We start from the raw sequence: 20,663 nt of genomic DNA on the forward strand, positions 1-20,663 counted from the left end.
ATATTATGGAGGAACCATGAGCTCATGCGAGAAAGCATGCTCACGCAAGAGAGGGAAAGCCCACTTACACAGACAGGAACCTTTCAAATATGTTCACAAATGGCCAGAGTAAACTATACGCCATCTTTGGCCCCATCTTCCCCCTGTCCTGTGACGCCTCAAAGCATGCATGAGGATTTACATACATGCAGCCTAGTAATTTGTTCTAAATTCAGTCTGTATTAACATTCAAATTCCCATTTAATGTGTGTTTCATGCTGGTTGAGACACTGTCTAAATTTAGACTCACTCCACATATAGTAGCATTTAGATTTCACATTCATTGTTCTCAGCAGTGATTAGTAAACAATGACTATTATACAACAAGCCTTTTATTACAATGTATTATGCCTGTGCTTCAAGAAATAAGACAAGTCAAATATGTTCATAAATGTGTCGAGCTTTGTTTTGTAAACCATATGCCCACCCGTGATGATTTCAGTGCCCCTGGGAGAGACACTTCAGGTCAAGAAACCCCGTTGGTAAGGTTAACATTTAAGAGCAGTAATAACAGGAGAAAAACAAACACCGTTGGTAAAATTGATTATTGTCCCTGTATTGGCGATGGCATTTGCAAAACAATGCCAATAATGCTAACATCTGTCAAGAAGTAGTATGCACGTATCGATCTATTAAGACGTGTTGCTTTATCGAAGAATTTTAGTTTTGTTTTATTGTCCCTGTCGCCATATTGGAAAACCCTTCAACCCAGTGACATCATAAAGCGTGTTTCTTCCGTCCGACGCTGTGTGGACCTGCTTCAACTGAATGTGAACTGCTAGGAGACAAAGCAACGAAGTAAATCCCCACTGGATCAATCAAATGTGTCGTATTTAACTGTTTAGTAACAGAAAGCCATTGATTTATACACTTAAGATTTCAAGGTATGTATACTATATTGGTCTGTGATTTCTAGGGGGTCTCTTTGTTAAAATAACGTCGTGAGTAATGTACTGGGCTGATTCGGTTGGTCTGTGGTTCTTCTGTTCTAATACCAGGGAAGGATCTGGTTCTGTCTCACCAGACAGGTTATGCCCAGTGTGGCCTAGCTAGCTGGCACGACCAGGTTCCATACTGTATCGGATACTGTTGCCAGTTAATACACAGGCTGCTTCATATGTGTAGTTGAAAGGATAGTCCGTTTGTGAAGTTATGGTTTCCGATTTCTGTTTTAGAAACCTATACAGTGTGTATGTTTTTGTGTAGCTAACCTAGCTAGCCTCAGACACTGGCATTGCTATTAACTTGGCTGGCTAGCTAGGGTTAGCATTACCTCAATTGGCTCCAAATTATGAGTTGTGTGAAATAGCTACTATTTTAAAGCAAATCAATGTGTCACACCGTAATCCTGGATGTTGCTCGTTAGCTACCCGGAAAAGTACTAGCCAGCCAACTAACGCTGTATCAGGAAATAAGGCTCCTGTAGCTAGCTAGCTGTCAAGCTAACTAGCTCGTTAGCAGTTGGATAACGTTCTAGTTAGAAAAAGGAGTATGATACTACTCTAGTTGATTTGTCTAAATTCCAGACATAATTATGATCCAATCGGATTATGTCTGGTTGCTACAGTTTTGGTGAAACACAACATTTGTTGTGGTTTGCTGGTAGCTGGCTGCATGCACGAATAACGATTAATCCCCCATTTGTCTCTTGTTCTGGGTTAGTTGATTTTAAAGAACTCACTATCCCTGTGTAAATAAGCAGTTTATTTTTTAGGCAAATTAGACATTATTGCTAATAAGGTTTACTTACTGTGGCAACCATGAAACCGTTTTAATTTGATAACCAATAACAATGTATTGTGTTCTGGGCTATTTTTCTATCATAAATTGGGAAATTATACTCCCATTTATTTAATTACATTAAATTAGTAACATACCTACTTTGATAAAATGTCACCAATGAATGCTAGACTTTACATTTTGTCATTGAAAATAAGAATTTGTTCTTAAAACTGACTTGCCTAGTTAAATCAAGGTAAATAAATAAAATTGGGTTTAAAGGATCCCGAAGTTAGTCATTGCTGGTAGCAATGCGCACCAACATTGAAACCAATTGAATGTACATGTTTTGGGTGGGATATCACCTAAACAATGGTAGGCTAGTATCAATCTGGACCTCGAAGCCAGTTACACTGCATTTTATTTAGTTGTTCCTCTCTAATCACGGACTGATTTAGACCTGGGAAACCAGGTGGGTGCAATTAATTATCAGGTAGAACTCTGCACTGTCATACCGCTAAGCATGGCTAATATAATATAAATCTCAAACACCCATTTTAGGGGTAATGTGAGGACCTTTGGATTGCAGCCTGACATGCTATAAACAGTTTCTAGTCGGTCAACTTGTTTTTATCTGCTATTTGCTGAAATATCAAATGTTTTATTGAATTTCTCTCTCATTCCAGAGCCGACTAGAAAAGGTGGAAACGTCTCGACACTTTCGTAAATAGAGAAAATGGACTACAAGCTTGCTCCTTCTCATCTGGACAAGACTGAAACTTTGGCGTGAGAAATGCTCACACACTCATGAACTTTTGGCAAGCTGCATTCCATAAGAAAATTTGATTTTCCCCCAGAACTTTGGTTGGCTAACATGGATGGAGAGGAAGACCTCTCTCTTAAGAGTGAAGATGTAATAGACTCAGAAACTAATGGCATAGAAAACAAGAAAAGAGAGGCAAAAGGAACATGTCTAAAAATTGAGGGGCAAGATGGCTACGTGTTTAAATCATACAGCATCACCCCCCATGACACTGCAGACGCAAAAACCTTTCGTCCGTCTAAAACACTGGCTAAAGACTCTTCACCCGTGGCTTCTATTCACGAGGAGGAACCAGACAATTTATCTATTTCTCAGGTTGATGGACAATTAACAATTAATGAGTCTGTCAATGAAGCAGATGAGGCATGTGATAAAGAGGACTCTCTTGGGCCTACTTCTCCGGCCATTTCAAACAAAATCCTAAATCTTAACACTGCGGTCAAGATAGAAAATGGCACATTTGAACATAATGAGGAAGAGGAGGATCCAAACAGTATGAAGGGGACCCAAGAGGATGAAAGGTTATCGTATGATAGTTCTGTAGGCCCCTTTGTTACTAGAGACGATACAGATGACAATACAGATGATTACAGTAGTATGCTTAGTGGGTACACAAGCACTCTTTATGATGTTGCGATGGATGCTGTCACTCAAAGCCTATTGTCATCCATGAGAAGTCCCACTAACGCTAATCCCAGGAAGAAATCCCCTGCCTGGAACCATTTCTGCATATCTCCACGCGATAGTACCAAAGCAATCTGTATGTACTGCATGAAAGAGTTCAGTCGAGGTAAGAACGAGAAGGACCTAAGTACAAGTTGTTTAATGAGGCACGTACGAAGGGCTCACCCCACTGTGCTTTTACAAGATGGTGACCTCTCCTCAAATACTCTGACTGCCTCAGTTGCCTCATCTGTAATACCCCCCTCAAATTCATCAAATAACGGAAGCCTGGCAGCTAGCATTACTACTCCTGCCTCACGAAATAACTCTTCACCATCCACCTCTTCAGCAGAGGGCTCTGACATATCATCCAAAGAAAAAGAAGTGTTACCAAAACTTGAAAAGGGTGCCAAAAACAACACTGGCACAGTCTCATCCTTACATTCCAACAACAACCATGAAGAAGCGATGGATGGAGGTGGGTGTGAGAGCCTCGCTGCAACTCCCAAAAACTCAAGTTCTCGTAGAAGATCAGCTGTGTGGAAGCATTTCTACCTGTCCCCTGCTGACAGTTCCAAAGCAGTATGCATACACTGCATGAATGAATTTAGCAGGGGTAAAAATGGAAAAGACCTGGGCACAAGCTGTCTGATTCGCCATATGTGGAGAGCCCACAGAGGAATTGTCATTGAAGAAAATGGACAGGGCTCGAACATCCCACCACCATATACAAACCCAACAACACTATTGTCTCGCTCTCAGCTGCATCAGGACTCAGTAGTGGAGATTAAAAAAGAATCCCCTTTCACTCCATCCTCCCCAGAAACAATATCTGACGAAATGCCCCATAACGAAGATGAAAGCATGGATGTGAAGGAGGAGTCTGATGACACAATAAACCAATCAGAACAGGATTCCTCCCTCAATCTCTGCTTTGGACTTAGAGATGAGGATGTTCCTTTACCTCCCTCAATGTGTGATCTATCTCTCGAGGGCTCAGGCCTGAAAGAGGATCTGGCGAGTTCAATTTTTCAACAAAATAAAAAAATCATGAAACGTGTGAAATCCGAAGTGTGGCACCATTTCATCGTCTCTCCAGTGGATCAGCTTAAAGCCCTCTGCCGATACTGTCCCTGTGTCATCAGCCGGGGGAAACGGGGAGACTTCGGAACCAGCTGTTTGATGAGGCATCTAATGAGAAGGCACCCTGATGTCCTCAAAAACCAAAAAAGCACAAATGATAAGGACTCCTCACCTCATCCCTATGCTACTTTCTCTGCTACTGAGGCTGTTCCAGCCAAACTGACTAACTGCCCTGCCAAAGAGAAAAAGCCACATAACTCTGTGTTCAGTAAAAAGACATCAAAGTTGTGGAATCATTTTTCTATTTCCCCTTCTGATCCCACTAAGGTGGTTTGTTTGCACTGTAGCCGCACAATAAGTCGGGGCAAAAAGACGACAAACCTCGGAACTAGTTGTTTATTCAGGCACATGCAGAGATTTCATGGAAATGTTCTTGAAAGTAACAGCACTATCTCAGGTGATGTGCCATCTGCTGAAATTCACGTTAAACACGAACTCATGGACACTTCTTCTGTGTATGATGAAAACTGTGAAAGATTTGATGAATACCACCCGGTTGCCAAAATAATCACCAAACTCGTTGCCGAAATGCTTGCACTGGATCTTCAGCCATCAGCCTTAGTAGAGAACACTGGTTTGAATCGATTACTGGAGTATCTTCAACCCCAGTATTCTCTACCCTCCTCTTCGTATTTCACCAGCACTGCCATACCAGACATGTATGAGAGGGTGAAGGAGGTTGTTCTCACACACCTGAAAGAGGCTGAGAGTGGTATTGTCCATTTTACAACAAGCATCTGGGTCACTAGCCAGACTCGGGAATTTCTGACTCTTACTGCCCACTGGGTTTCATACGAATCATGTGTTAGACCTCAGGGCGAGGACTTTCACTGCTCCGCTCTCCTCAGTGTGTCACAGATAGACTGTGACCATGACACGCTCAATATACAGAAGCAGCTCGAATACTTCTGGGACACCTGGATCAACTCCTTAGGGTTGAAGAAAGGATTCACTGTAACCGACAACAATGCTATTGCGAACGTCCTGGAGGACAACAACCATGTCATCGTGCAGTGCTTTGGCCACACCATAGATCTAATTGTGAACGAAGCCATAAAGAGTCAGAGGATGGTCCAGAACCTTCTAAGCAACGCTCGGAAGATTTGCGAGCGCGTGTATCGCTCAGACAAAGCAAAGGAGAAGTTGGCAGAATTGCAGAAGGTTTACCAGCTACCTGAAAATTGCCTCATCCAGGACGTTCCCTCAAAATGGAGGACATCCTTCTTCATGCTTGAACGTCTGGTGGAACAAAAGAAAGCGGTCGACGAGATGTCAATAGAGTGCAACTTCAGGGAAATTATCAGTTGCGACCAGTGGGAAGTGATGCAGTCGGTATGCAATGCGTTGAAGCCCTTCGAAGTGGCCTGCAGGGAGATGAGCAATCGAACTGCCACTTTGGGTCAAGTCATACCACTGATCCACATCCTCAACCGGAAGATAGACATGCTCTTTGACGAGACAATGGGCATCGACAACATGCTCAAGTCTCTGAAGGAAGCGATGGTTAGCAGGATGTCGTCGACCCTACACGACCCCAGGTACACTTGGGCGACAATGCTGGACCCGCGGTACAAGACTTCCTTGTTCACAGAGGAAGAGGCGGAGCAATGCAAACAAGATCTCATCAGTGAACTTCAGGTGTCCCTTTCTACCTCAATTGAGATAAAGCCTTCACTATCCAACGGATGTGGTGGAGAGATCCCAGTTTCATCAAGCGGTTCTCCCTCAAACAAGGACAACCTCTGGGCGCTCATGGATGACATCAGACACAAGATAAAACAGGAGGACAAGCCAAAATCATCAGAGCTGGCAGTGCTGGAATACTTGGAGGAGGACATACTTGATCAAAGCTGTGATCCACTGGACTACTGGAACCTGAAGAAGTTACTGTGGCCTGACCTTGCCAAGGTTGCTGTCCGCTATGTGGGCTGCCCTCCCAGCATTGTCCCAGCAGAGATTCTGTTCAGCACAGCCAGTGTGAACTGCGCTCTGAATCAGCCCATGCCATTACTAGAAAACATGGAGGGGCTTCTCTTTCTAAAGGTCAACCTACCCTTAATTTATTATCAGCACTGATTTTAAAACCATTGCTTATGAGGCTCCTTAGCAAGGTCCAATTCATAGAACTGTGAAATGACAGGGGTAACTTTTTAGATTCAGGGGTAACTAAAAGGAGAATAGACAATACACTGAGCTTCATTTTCAAATCATGAGCGCATTTGGAATTGTTAATTAAGTTATTCTTAATTGCATTTTGTGTACTACTGTCAACACTTTAGAACTTGCATGAGTCAGAGACTCAGTGAAAAGTGTCAGGGAGGGAGGGGTGCATTTAGCGGTAGGGGTTGTGAACATTTGTTCCTGTGTCTTAATTTTGTCTTCTCTCTCCTTGTGCCTTATCCAAAACTAATTCAGGTCAAAATGCTGTAAATACTTTGATGCGCAAATCAAGTCTTTAAATTTAAATGGCTTAAAATATTAGAAACAAGATGCTGTTTTTTTTTCTAAATGAACACATTGCCCAAAAATAAATGCTGTGACTGAGATGTTAAGTTTGTTATTTATTTCATTATGAATGTGGCTCATGGTACTGTCAATTTAGAAGTAGCTTTTTTTAACTTGCTGAAATATTTTAATATTATGCAAGATTGCTGTATTTTTTTCAGAAGCAATTTGTTTGATATGTCTTTAGCACAATTACATTTATTTTCAAGGGATTAAATTATGGGTTGTCAAGTAAATGTACTGTACATTTGTTATAATGATTGTTGAACTTAATTTCAAATGTGGAAGCATTCAGACTGGAACCATGCAAATTGTGGTCATTTGTAAATAAAAGGTTTCTTATGTAATCCTTTGTTCCCGTTTTTTTTTTTTTCATGCTTTGTGTACAGAAATTGCCATGTTTGGTAGGGGACACTAGCAAATGTTTGGCAACAGAAAATATGTTCTTACCAGAAAAGTTGGGGCACTACCTGCCAATTTCACTTAGTGTGATGTCATGTTTAGTAGGGAGAACACTCGGAGAAGTGTCACCATGGAATGTCTATTTAAATGTAACCTTTCTGAAAAGTGGTCTCAAAGGATGTAATATTGCCTCAAGTGGCACAAGTACTTCCTTGTAAGTCAAACATTTCCTCTTCAGTTTCATTCCAAAGCTCACGATGAGCTGTTTTGTTCATATAGAAAACATTAAATGGAGAACTAGCATAATGAGATCTTTGAACTTATTTCAGATTTTTTAAAATTTTAAATGCACTGTTTTGAAGGATGGCAGTTATTGAACTGGGGTTCTGACCACTGTTTGGAGGAAGTGTTAGACATTAAACCAGTTACCTGGTTTGGTGGAGTAGAATTGGAGGATTATGGATCAATTTCATTTGAAGTAATGAAAGGACTGTATACACTTTGCATGTGAATGGAGATCTAAGCTGGCCTAGCCAGACTTTTCTTTTTTAAATATGTAAATGACAAAGCAGGTGATCCTATCAATATCTGGTTCCAACCAACTTATATCCCAAAAGAGTGATTGAAAACAGAACACTCAATACACTGCAATTTAGTTGTAGTTGTTTACAATTTGGTCATAAGAAAATACTAAATCCTGAAAAACTACATCACTTTCCTCAGTTCAACTGGGATGCTCAGGGTCAGGTACTCTTTCTAGCAACACCAGTTTGTCTCCCAGGTTTATACTGAAAAAAGGAAACCGAAAGGCATTCAATGTCATGTTGCTGTAACCTTGGATGAAGGCCAAAGGCACGTGGGAGTCTTTGAGTAGTGCTATGTGGGTGGCATTGGCCTCCATCAGAACATAGGAGTATGTCTTCATATCAGGGTGTCCAGGGCCAATGTCTTCTCGCTTGTCATACCTGACAATAGAACACAAAGCTGAATCCTTAGAATGCCTTTAGAAGGTTGAAAACAGTTATATTCCAGAATAGAATACCTAGTCAAACTAACCTCCAGTTTCTGTTCAGTTCTAAGAAATGTGACACTCCAGTTTGGGCAGCAAATACATCAATATGAACAGAGACATCTGAGGAGAAGCAATGGATTTACATGCAACCATGACATTTTCTTCACTGTCTGATTTGGTAACTGATATACCAAAAAATGTATAACCTCTTACCAAGTGATAGTGAGTAAATTAACGCTCCCTACTATACTTTTAATACATTTTCCGCAAAAGGTGGTTAAACGCTCACTCAAAATAATTAAGGTGTGTAAACAGCCTTGACGTGCATTTACTCTCTACTACATCACTGTTCTTACCTGATGTAGATGGTACTAGTTTATGCAGTACCTGCACCCCCCGGCCTCCAGGGTAGTTGTGATGGGACACGTACAGAGATATGCTGGAGTATGCAGCATTTGTCACCAACTGGCCAACCACGATTAAGGAGCCAAGTTTATACATCCAATATTTGTGGTAGTTGTTCAGACTGTAGGACGGAGAATTAAGAGGTTTTCAACATTAATTTTATGTGTTTTCTCTGTCCACACTTTAAGGTCCATACAACATGTCCCCTGAAAGACAATTGAACTGTGACTCCAACATCCTGAAGGCCAAAAATATCAAAATAAGCACTAATCATGTTTTTCCAACATTATTATACTAAATTGACCTCCCGGAACAGACAACAATCATGCCAATAACAGCCTTTTTCTCCTTATATGAAGGAGCAGCCCCGTGCGGCCACTATATTCAGCACAGGGAAGGTGTAGAGGATAAAGCGTAGCTCCTTATGGGGCAGGAAAGAGTAGAGCAGGATAAATCCTACAGTAGGCAGCAGCAGGGTGCGTGTCCGTCTGTCCAGCAGGCCTAAGGGGACGAACAGGACTGCGCAGCCTAGAGCACGGGGCAGAGCAGAGTAGAAGTACCACAGAAAGGGGGCGGTTTACTGGGGGAGAAAGTCAAGGAAGGGTAGCAAGTTGTTTTCAGGTCAAAAGTGGGCTCTCCGTGATGAGTGGAAAATTAACCCATTTCATAATAATATCACAAACGTTTATACTAACTCAGAATCAATCAAGGAGAAGCAGGTGTCTAAAGCTGTGGTGAATGATTTAATTAGTTGACTTTGTGAACATTGTTATGGGTTTATAACAGGCATTGAGTGAAGTGAAGGATATTCCCCAGTTGGAGCTCTTGTTCAGGGTGGTGTTGTACCAGAGTACCTGGCCCTCGGGCCAAGTCAGCTTATTCCAGAAGAATGAGTCAATGCCGACAGTCAAAGCTGAAAGAGACAGGAGACAAAATTAGACGTTCATCTAAAAGAGCTTATACATTTATAACATTGTGAAAAACTACAGGGTATGTATGCATTTGTTCCAGGCAAGCTACAGCACACCCGACTTATCTAACTACTATAGCTTAGCCAGGTGTGTTAGTGCTGGGCTGGAGAAAAAGCCTGCACACCCTGTAGTTATCCAGAACCAGAATTAGTCTTTCTGATAACAGATTTACCTAGTGACAGAGCACCTGCAGGAATGGCATAGTAGAGCAGTTGAAGGATCCCTAGCCTTCTACTCAGTAATGACATGAGCAGCATCAGACCCAGGAAGAGAGACAATCTAAACACGATGATGACGAGAGACAGAGGAAAGACCCGTACCTCTGCCCCATCCATGCAGTGAACGCCAACAGGACTAGGGAGAAAACATAACAGACCTTTAACTGCACAAGATTACCATCAGAGAAACTGCTGGAAGAAAAAACTCCTAAAATACACTATATATACAAAAGTATGTGGACACTCACACACGTTGCTGACAGGTATACAATTAAGCACAGCCATGCAATCTCCATAGGCACATATTGGCAGTAGAATTTCCCTTACTGAAGAGCTCACTGATTTCAACGTGGTACCATCATAACATGCCACCTTTCCAACAAGTCAGTTCATCAAATTTCTGCCATGCTAATGCTACCCCGGTCAACTGTAAATGCTGTTATTGTGAAGTGGAAACATCTAGGAGCAACAAACAGCTTAGCCGCAAAGTGGTAGGCCACACAACCTCACAGAACGAGACCGTGGTGAAGCACGTAAAAATCATCTGTCCTCACTACCATGTTCCTAACTGCCTCTGGAGGCAACGTCTGCACAATAACTATTTTTTCGGGAGCTTCATGAAATGGGTTTCCATGGCTGAGCAGCCGCACACAAGATCACTACGTACAATGCCAAGGGTCGGCTGGAGTGGTGTAAAGCTTACCGCCATTGGACTCTGGAACCGTGGAAACGCGTTCTCTGGAGTGATGAATCACACTTCACCATCTGGCAGTCTGACGGACTAATCTGGGTTTGGCGGATGCCAGGAGAACGCTACCTGCCCCAATGCATAGTGCCAACTGTAAAGTTTGGTGGAGTGGAAATAATGGTCTGGGGCTGTTCTCCATGGTTCTGGCTAGGCCCCTTAGTTCCAGTGAAGGGAAATATTTCATTCAATCAGATCTAGGATGTGTTATTTTAGTGTTCCCTTTATTTTTTTTGAGCAGTGTATAATAGCAGCAAGACTTAGCCATCAGTTGTGTGTAGAATTCGGAGGCCTCCAGTAGTGACAGCAGGTAGATTAGTGGTGAGCAGACCGTCGTTGATAGGAATACAGGTCCAAGGAATGTCCGTCACACTACACCAGGGAATTCATGGTCATACTGGTGAGAAATTGAGAAGATACTGTCAACATCAGTAATGGATTTCTGGCATTTGTCATTGTTTGGGTGGGCACAAAATAATATACGGGCATGTAATATTGCAGAAATCTTTATCAAGAGATGAAAAAGATCCAGTGTAACACTCTGTCAACAAGCATTTGCACCATACATGTGTAAAGAAGATTAGCTAACATTTAGCTAGCTTCCTTTAGTTGGCTGATGTATGTGTAGTTCTGAGTCTTACCTTTTCAAAATCAAGTCTGTGATAAAGAATATCATGCACTGCCTGTAAGTTGAAACTTTCTTCAACTTTTGTAAAAGGTCAAATAAACAAATGTAATAGAGTCACCGAAATTAGTAAAAACAACAGTGATTTCCCAGACGCAGCCCTCGGCTCTGCCATGACGTGAAAGTATATTGGATGTTGACGCATGCGCACAAATCTGGAAATGTCAACATATTTTCCACGTGGGTAGAAAGAAGACGTTTGTCCCACGCGTGGCAAAATATCATTGGTAGTCACAGTGATTGATGGGCAAAATGACAAATCACGACAAGCCACAATCGTACCAAGAGGGGGTGACGCGGAAATAAAAAAAAGGTTGCTCCTTTTTTCTTCCTGCATGTAAATATTACTTTCGTACGCTTTGGGTAGCTAATTTCCAATACATTGTTGTATATGTGTATAGACTCTGTGCTACACGTTTTAGGGATAGGAAGCTTGCTGGCAAGAGTCTAGTGTGTAACATTAACTATGATATGAAACTTCGAGTCATTCAACTGCTTTCCAGTTACTGTAGTTACCCAGAATGCTATCGTTCAATCAATTATTGTGGCTATTTTGTAGCCTAGCTTTTATTTTACTATCACAATGCACCTATGCAAAATACTTAAAAAGCTCATGTAATACCTGCAAACAGATAGCTGATAACTTCAGTAAGGTACGTTTGAAATGTTATTCTGTGTATAATTTGCCTTGGCTAGCTGGGCAGTGCTATCAATTGGTCTGAATCAAACCGCAACCAATTGATGTGCTTTTATTTACCAGTGGGCAACCAATGATGGTGTATTGTGCTTGTAATGCATTCATGTAACCAAGCCCTTCTCTTCTGACCTTGATGTAGGCTATGAAATGTGACTGGGCATCATAACACCAGTGTACTAGTCAGTCAATTAACTTTAGACCAGTTTATAATGTGGGAGTCAGACCTAATAACTGGCTAACGTGTGCTTTTTACACCCAGATTATCAGACAGTCCTGTAGTACATTTTCACCATTTATCAAATGACTGCCAATATCTGTGTCTAGTTAGCTAGTCTTCATCCTCACACTACTGTTCCAACAGGGATTGGACCGTACGAAAAAGCAGAACTTTGGTGGAGGAAACACCGCTTGGGAGGAGAGGGCACTTTCCAAATATGAGACGAGGTAAGATTCCTATACACCACTCATCATAATATACTATTCCTCCTCCTGGACTGTTGCTGTGCTTATCGCATATCTGCTTGATCTGATCAGTGATTGCTAAACCTATTTGTCATGCTGACCCAGACCACGTATTCTCTGTTGACGCAGTGGCACAATAGAAGCTGATTTCTGTCTCTTCCCTTTGTCTTCTCCCCCTCTCCTCAGTGAGATCCGCCTAGTTGAGATTCTGGAGAATCTGTGTGACAGCAGCAGCTTTGACTGTAACCACATGGTAGAGGAGCACGAGGACCACTTTGAGACCTGGTGGTTCAAGAGGTGAGTACTTGACTGCTCAGCTAGAACAACAGGGCAGCACATGTCTCATTAGCACAAAACCCATTACTACTTACTTACTTAGTCCTTTTACTTCTCCTGGAGCATAGGCCACTGACATCCGACGTCCTTGTGGAATCTCTGAACTTCCAGGCTACAATTCAAATGTGTATTGGGATTTTTTAAAATCTCACTCTTCCAATCCAGGCAAAATAAGCATCCTGATCTGTATAAGTGGTTTTGCGTTGATACCATCAAGGTGTGCTGTTCGACGGGAACGTTTGGCCCTGATTGTAATGGTAAACACATACTCCTCCAAAACCACATTTATTTGACTAATACCAACCAGCCATGGGTGAATAAAAATCATCTGTTTCCTCCTGACAGCCTGTGTGGCGGGTTCTGAGAGGCCTTGCCATGGCAACGGCGTTTGTGACGGTGATGGAACACGAGGGGGTAACGGCAGGTGCAACTGTGACCATGGTTACAAGGGGGAGTTCTGTCTGGACTGCATGGACGGATACTTCAATGAAATTAGGAACGACACGTTTTCACTATGCACAGGTAATTGATTTATTATGTTTGCATGTTCATTTTAACAATGGTTTACACAAATCCAGTCATTTCAGATCTAAGCAATGTGCCTAGGGGACAGGCTTGGTGTCTTTGGAGCAGGGCATGCATCTCAACCACCTTTCCCACTCAATTCCCTATACTACAGAGTGCCACACCTCCTGCAAGACCTGCACTGGTCTAACCAATGAGGACTGTGAGAAGTGCAAGACTGGCTGGGGGGAGGATGATGAGGGGACCTGTCTTGGTGAGAGAGACATTTTTATACCTTTTCATGGCATAATAAGTACTTTCCCTGTCATGAATTTGATATCAAGCTCAATCTCCCTTTTCTTGTTCCTTCTCATTGTGTGACCCTAGATGTGAACGAGTGCTTGAACGACCCTCCTCTCTGCAAAGAGGATCAGTACTGTCTGAACACGGATGGCTCGTTCTCCTGTAAAGGTACTGTAAAACTGTGGTCTACTACCTAGTGAGAGAACCATATTTACTATGTTGTTGGATGGATACAGCTATTGTATTAGGGACTGAAAATATAAACATGTATACTAAGCTATTTGTAGTAAACTTTAAACAAGTATTTGACCTCTGTTCTCCTCTTTGGCAGGCTGTGACGAGGTGTGTTCAGGCTGTACTGGGGCAGGGCCTGATAAGTGCCAGAGCTGTGCTCCTGGGTACCAGGGCACAGAGGGCACCTGCACAGGTAGGGAGTCATGGGAATCTGCATACGTGGAGTGTGTCTGAAAGTGGGCTTTGCAATTCAAGTGGGAGGATCAACACACGTGGGTGTATTGAAAAGTAACCACTAGTTGGGCAGATTTGTGTGGCTGCATGCTGCTTCCTTGTAGCATTTTAGCTAAGCCTAACCCCTTTCCTAACCTTAACCTCATTCTCCTAACGTACCTTACTGGCTTAGTGAAAATGCTACAAGGAAGCAGCCACTCAAGTATTGTGGCAACTAATCTGCCCAATTAGCTATTTTGACACACGCACTGGTGTTGATCCTCGCACTTTTCTATCTTGCAACACCCACTTTCAGTATGGCCCTGGTGGAATACTGAGGAAGTATCTTCCTTTCTTCCCTCCTTCCTTTTCTTCATTATTTTATCCTTCCTCCTTTCCCTCCTGATATAAGCCACTGTCAGTTGCCCAGCCTTACGTCAGAGAGTGCTGTTGAGACTACTGTAGACCTTCATTTCAAAACTGTGTTTTAATAAGTTATTTGGTGATGTGAATATATTTGGTAGTGTTTTATCTAAAGAGGTTAACTTTTGTTTCACTTTTTTATGACATTCACTGAGGATGGTACTGTTTGTTACTAATTCAAGTACTTTGCCAACTGTTGATGTACAATGACTTTATAAAACTTCTGTCTGATAACCTCTTGTCAAACAACTTTTCAGGAAATGGAAAGAATTACCTTATTTTTCCCATTAATGAACATATAATTATAAAACTTCAGAATCTATTTTGAATACATTTATCTTGGTTCTAGAGTCATGACATTAGTACACTGAGGGGAGTTAATGCTTTCAATAAATATTACAAATTATATTAATTGGCAGAATTGTGTCATCAGGCAGTGCCGAAAACCAATTTGATTGTCGATCTGTTCAGATGTGAACGAGTGTGAGCAGACTGATGCTGTGTGTACTGCGGAGAACCAGGAGTGTTTTAACAACAAAGGAAGCTACATCTGTATCTGTGCCAGCAGGTACGAGGAACAGGAGGGAGTCTGTGTCAAAATACCAGAGCCAGGTAATCAATAACAACGATCTGGACTAGTTTATTTATGAATTTAAAATGCATTATACACATGATGACAGCACTTTAATTGAGTATAGTTATCTTGTGTTATTGAAATATTGTTTTTATGTAATAAAGTCTTGTCAACCGCAACCATAAATGACATTAAATCGAAATCAAATCACTCTGACTTGGCAGGTTAAGTACACTGTAGTTACTACTACAGTAACCGTATACGCTCTATGAAATACTGCAGACGCAGTTGTATCAGATGACTCTTGGTTGACACTGCATTTGACAGCAGTGCGTGATCAAGCAAGTATGTGATATAATTAGATCCTTCATTGTCCTCAATGAGGTCATTCCTTTTGCAGCATACACTATACGTGAAGACAAAATAAACACACAAGGATATTGTGTTGCCTTGTACAGAACATGAGTTGAGGGGTGTGGGACTTGTGCTGATCAGTTCTTATTTTCAAGTGCTGTTGGTTTTGTCTTTGTTACCTTCAGAGGAGAATGAGGCAGAAATAGTGAAACGTCCAGAAGAGCACGAAGACCTTTGACCTCAGGAAATGAACTAATAGGAACAAACCAGGAAGAGCATTTGGCGTAAATTATGAGGTGGGTGTCACCCGTGAGACTACACCCCTATAGCTCACAGCATCAGAATATATTAAGACTACTCCCTTTAAAGCATTGCGACTACATGGCAGTTGATCACTCGACATGCATACTGCACTCTTTACAGATTTATACCCGTCGATCATGGATGGACAGCCAACAGAATGGCTGATAAAATTAAAGATTCAATCCCCAAATACTCTGGTTCTTGTTTTTGCTGTGGTTAACCCAAGTGTTGTCTGTTTTTTAAATTTATGCAGGATTTTGAACGTTATTCAAATAAAGTTTGAGAACAGAAATTATTCTGCATATCTGATTTTATGCATCTTTCTGGATTAGCAGTGCCTAAGACGTCAATGCAAATTTAAATACTGTTGTAGTTTTCAAAGTTGAGCACAGAGTGGCACCCTAATCACACAGAATATATCTCAATTCCGCTGGATGAGGAGCTGGTTGAAACCTGTCCTGGCTGGTGCTTACCACAAATAAAAATAAGACTCAACTTCCTCCAGCTCACACACACTGCTTATTACCCACATTTCCTCTCCTCTGTCTGTGGTACTTCTCCAGTGTTTCATCTGCTCAAAACAGCAATGTGTGCCAAAAGAGAGATGAGACTTTAGTTTACAAGAACCCTCAATGATATTCCCCATCTGTGTGCATAATGGCTTAGTTTTTTTGCACCCAGATGCAAGACGTCACCATTGTAAAGTAAGATGGGCCAAGATCTCCCTATTTAGATTTATACACAACGGAATACAACCAATGCAATTCAGGTTTGTATGGTTAGGGGAGTAGTAAAAAATAAACCTTTTTCAGGACCCTGTCATTCAAAGATAATTTGTAAAAATCCAAATAACTTCACAGATCTTCATTGTAAAGGTTTAAAAACTGTTTCCCATGCTGCTTCAATGAACCATAAACAGTTAGCAGCCGTTCCACAGGTGCATGTTCATTAAGACACTAACAGCTTACAGATGGTAGGCAATTAAGGACACCGTTGTGAAAATTTAGGACACTAAAAGAGGCCTCTTTACTGACGCTGTAAAAAGACCAAAAGACAGATGCCCAGGGTCCCTGCTTATATGCATGAACGTGCCTTAGGCATGCTGCAAGGAGGCATGAGGACTGCGGATGTGGCCAGGACAGTAAATTGCAATGTCTGTACTGAGACACCTAAGACAGCGCTACAGGCCGGACTGTTGATCGTCCTCGCAGTGGCAGATCACGTATAACAACACCTGCACAGGATCGGTACATCTGAACATCACACCTTCGGGACAGGTACAGGATGGCAACAACAACTGCCAGAGTTACACCAGGAACGCACAATCCCTCCATTGTACAGGCTGTTTGCAATAGGCTGGACTGAGGGCTTGTAGGCCTGTTGTAAAGCAGGTCATCACCGGCAACAACGTCACCTATGGGCACAAATCCACCGTTGCTGGACCAGACAGGACTGGCAAAAAGTACTCTTCACTGACGAGTCGCGATTTTGTCTCACCAGGGGTGATGGTCAGTCGCGTTTATCGTCTAAGGAATGAGCGTTACACCGAGGCCTGTATTCTGGAGCGGGATCAATTTGGAGGTGGAGGGTCCGTCATGGTCTGGGGCGGTGTGTCACAGCGTCATCGGACTGAGCTTGTTGTCATTGCAGGCAATCTCAACGCTGTGTGTTACAGGGAATACATTCTCCTCCCTCATGTGGTACCCTTCCTGCAGGCTCATCCTGACATGACCCTCCAGCATGACAGTGCCACCAGCCATACTGCTCGTTCTGTGCGTGATTTCCTGCAAGACAGAAATGTCAGTGTTCTGCCATTGCCAGTGAAGAGCCCGGATCTCAATCCCTTTGAGCACGTCTGGGACCTGTTGGATCAGGGGCTGAGGGCTTGGGCCTTTACCCCCAGAAATGTCCGGGAACTTGAGGTGCCTTGGTGGAAGAGTGGGGTAACATCTCATAGCAAGAACTGGCAAATCTGGCGCAGTCCATGAGGAGGAGATGCACTGCAGTACTTAATGCAGCTGGTGGCTGGATGTCATAAGGTGAACGCACCAATTTGTAAGTCGCTCTGGATAAGAGCGTCTGCTAAATGACTTAAATGTAAATGTGGCCACACCAGATACTGACTTACTTTTGATCTCGAACCCCCACCCTTTGTTCAGGGACACATTATTACATTTCTGTGAGTCATGTGGCTGTGGAACTTGTTCAGTCTGTCTCAGTTGTTGAATCTTATGTTCATGCAAATATTTACACATGTTAAGTTTGCTGAAAATTAACCCAGTTGACATTGAGAGGACGTTTCTTTTTTGTTGTTGCTGATTTTAGTTTTTGTGATGCCCTAATAGTGCTCGGAAACACAAGGAAAACTGCACTTGCAACACTCCCAACTCAACACTGTATTGCAGTCAGTTAGGAAAGTATGTGTTCGCGTCAGAACAGGTTGCTGTGGAGACTTAGTGATGCCATGAGTAGTCCTTCAGCTTTGCTCTTTTCCAACATTTCTCTCTCTGTTGCTCTTGCTCTCAAGCTCAAAAACAACAATAGACTGTGAAGATTGACATGGAAGTCTTTGCAGCTGACTTTCCTAGACCAAGGCACTTCAAAAGGAACTAGTACGCTCCATTGATGCTCTTTTTAGCGTGCATTCTAACCCTTTTGGGGAGTAAATCCCTGCCTGAACTGTCAAATGGCCTCTGAAGTCTAAAAGTAAGTGTGTGTGTGTGTTGGTTGGTTGAAGGGCTGCTAGGCTCTCTTCCACATCTGTTGTGGTTCTGTGCTGCCAGTAAAGGCCAGCTGAGGTCCACATGGTCCGGTTATACTCAGGGTGACCACAAGGACAGGGAGTACAGACGGACTTCCCAAGGGATGATGAAATAGTTTATTTTCATTCAGAAATGCTTTCGTGAGTTCAAGACAGGTGTCATCCATTGACACGTTTACATGCATCTCTGGTATCATCACCCCTTGTTAAATTGTCTGAGACTGTAGGCCGACCAGCTGGTTGGGCTTGTTGATGACTGGTTTTGGATGGGCCTGACCTTAATGAATGTCATGCTATGATCTGAATTCACTTCTCTGAGGGCAGTGTGCCCATGGATGTAGAGTCAATGATGGGCCACGGAAGTGCAATGCAGGATACTTGATCCCCCCTTTCCTCTCTCTGGCTTCAAACCCAGTGCCCTGTCTTTCCCTCTCCTCTCACCCCTCCAACTGTGGTTTCGGGTTTGGATCGCTGCAGCGCAGTGAAGCAGTTGCATCGTCGTTTCGCTTAGGCTACTGCCTGATGTGGCTCGCTTCTTTCCTCTGTACTCTTCTGATGTGGTCAGGTCTGCTTTTTCTACACACAGCTGGACTGAGAAACCGATGTCCATCAATGAAGCCTGGACAAATTTATAGCCATGCAGACAGTTAGAGAATGGATAGTCAGAAGCCTTGGATGTGTGTAAGGTTGTCCCAAATTGCACCCTTTTCCCTATATAGTGCACTACTGCCCTATGGTCCCTGGTCAAAAGTAATGCACTACATAGGGAATAGGGTGGACTTTGGGATGGACCCTGAGTCTGAGTAGAGGAGAAACCAGCTGGGGCCTGTATTGTGGCCTGAGGCAGAGTAGAGGAGCTGCTTGCTGGGAAATTGTATTGTTGTGTGAAGTGAATTAATTTCCTGGCCTGACTGACTTGCCCTCCCTGTGACCTCTGTAACATGGCAGACCCCTAATGTTGAGATACAGGGAGCTCTGTGTTATAATCTTAATGCTGCTGATATACACCCGTCAGCAGCTGAGCACAGAGTGTTTATACAGTGGACTACCAACACTTCTGCCTTTCCAGCATAATGTAATTGAGTCGCTCACCCTCCCTTCTAGCTAAATTAGGGTGATGCATCAAGGCCATTGAAAAGACCTATGATGAATATCCATAATCTTTTCACTTATTCACAGCTGCTTACTTTGGTCATTAGTAGTGCACTATATGATGTATTACTCTGATGAAAAGTATTGCACTATGAAGGGAATAGAACGTGATTTGAGTCTTGTGCTCTGCTCCTAGGAGTGAGTCTGAATGTAACCAGTGCTGTCTGCTGCAGTCTGATGCAGACCTGAGTCAGGCAGACAGCAGCATTTTTCTCAGGAGACTGGAGGGAGTGGCGTTGGCACACACACTTCTGCTGCGCAATGCTACTGAGAGACTGCAGACAGACGGGTCAGATGGATTGATGTTGCCCCTCTCTCTGATCTCTGAGCCAGTGTGTGTGTGTGTGTGTACACACCCTTGCACGTTTACGTGTGTGTCACCGCTCTGATCTCTAGCACACACACTTCAGGAATTATAGGACTTTGACTTTCATCTCTCAGCAAGGCTTTGTCTGGTTTCCACGAGACGAGAGCTGCACGCCAGCCTCAGCTCAGTGCGGTCAATCAACATCGACTGCATTGCTTGGTTGAAGAAGAGAGGTGCCATGACTTCAGCATTTAGTGGTGTTGGCCTGGGCCATGTTTTATAATGATGGAGGATGTAGACAAACATGGAGGAGCAGGAACAAGGAAGCTATGAGATGATGTATCCAGTCCATGAGGCACCTGGAGGGAATAGGAGGATGTTTGAAGAGCTACTTTCTGGCCTTCAGTATCTTTCAAACAGTTCTATGAAATGTTTGAAGCATTTTCTCAAGACTGGCCATCAGTCTGTTTTAGGCATTTGGGAGAAATTTCACATGTCTACTTTATGGAATGGTGTGTCGGATGCACAGTCCTTCAATATAAAATCAATCAATGTTTAGTCAGCATAACATCGAGCCATTGAATCACCTGCATTAAAATGTTTTGTCTTTAATCATACTGTGTTATGCCTTTTTTGTTTTTCATTACATCACTTCATTATATTGAGACTGTATAAGAAGGGAAATTAGTCTTGACTTTTGTGTAAAGTCT

The 20,663-nt window shown here is 42.7% G+C and overlaps 3 protein-coding genes across 13 annotated transcripts; 2 read left to right on the forward strand and 1 right to left on the reverse strand.

Moving 5' to 3' along the window:
- Positions 1-573: 573 nt before the first annotated feature.
- Positions 574-7,239, forward strand: LOC115133251 (zinc finger BED domain-containing protein 4-like). Its single transcript, XM_029666291.2, has 2 exons — positions 574-923; positions 2,445-7,239. Exon 2 carries the CDS (start codon positions 2,633-2,635, stop codon positions 6,461-6,463), a length of 3,831 nt encoding a protein of 1,276 aa, XP_029522151.1. The 5' UTR covers positions 574-923; positions 2,445-2,632; the 3' UTR covers positions 6,464-7,239.
- Positions 7,240-7,945: 706 nt separating this feature from the next.
- LOC115133254 (dol-P-Man:Man(7)GlcNAc(2)-PP-Dol alpha-1,6-mannosyltransferase-like) lies at positions 7,946-12,995 on the reverse strand. Of its 5 annotated transcripts, XM_065021768.1 has the most exons (7): positions 11,287-11,469; positions 10,604-11,042; positions 9,855-10,036; positions 9,172-9,624; positions 8,663-8,832; positions 8,351-8,426; positions 7,946-8,259 (listed from the first exon to the last, which is right to left on the reverse strand). In XM_065021768.1, the coding sequence occupies exons 5-7, from the start codon at positions 8,805-8,807 to the stop codon at positions 8,019-8,021; spliced, it is 462 nt and encodes a 153-aa protein (XP_064877840.1). In that variant the 5' UTR covers positions 8,808-8,832; positions 9,172-9,624; positions 9,855-10,036; positions 10,604-11,042; positions 11,287-11,469; the 3' UTR covers positions 7,946-8,018. The 5 variants fall into 5 exon arrangements, with proteins under 5 accessions (XP_064877840.1, XP_064877841.1, XP_064877839.1 ...); XM_065021767.1 differs by lacking the exons at positions 7,946-8,259; positions 8,351-8,426 and having other exon boundaries at positions 8,743-8,832; positions 9,172-9,287; positions 9,520-9,624; positions 11,287-11,472; XM_065021769.1 differs by lacking the exon at positions 9,855-10,036 and having other exon boundaries at positions 8,663-9,624.
- On the forward strand, positions 11,674-16,028 carry LOC115133253 (cysteine-rich with EGF-like domain protein 2). Of its 7 annotated transcripts, none has more exons than XR_003864181.2 (11): positions 11,674-11,983; positions 12,389-12,471; positions 12,676-12,786; positions 12,991-13,082; positions 13,171-13,347; positions 13,505-13,603; positions 13,717-13,800; positions 13,964-14,059; positions 14,974-15,114; positions 15,616-15,726; positions 15,854-16,028. XR_003864181.2 is itself a non-coding variant. In XM_029666292.2 (10 exons), exons 1-10 carry the CDS (start codon positions 11,852-11,854, stop codon positions 15,666-15,668), a joined length of 1,068 nt encoding a protein of 355 aa, XP_029522152.1. In that variant the 5' UTR covers positions 11,674-11,851; the 3' UTR covers positions 15,669-16,028. The 7 variants fall into 7 exon arrangements, 5 of the variants coding, with proteins under 5 accessions (XP_029522152.1, XP_029522154.1, XP_029522156.1 ...); XR_003864182.2 differs by adding an exon at positions 15,301-15,421 and having other exon boundaries at positions 15,071-15,114; positions 15,616-16,028; XM_029666292.2 differs by having other exon boundaries at positions 15,616-16,028.
- The last annotated feature ends 4,635 nt before the right edge of the window (positions 16,029-20,663 follow it).

This window comes from Oncorhynchus nerka, linkage group LG8, assembly GCF_034236695.1.
Source record: "Oncorhynchus nerka isolate Pitt River linkage group LG8, Oner_Uvic_2.0, whole genome shotgun sequence".
Classification (NCBI taxonomy): Eukaryota; Metazoa; Chordata; class Actinopteri; order Salmoniformes; family Salmonidae; genus Oncorhynchus; species Oncorhynchus nerka.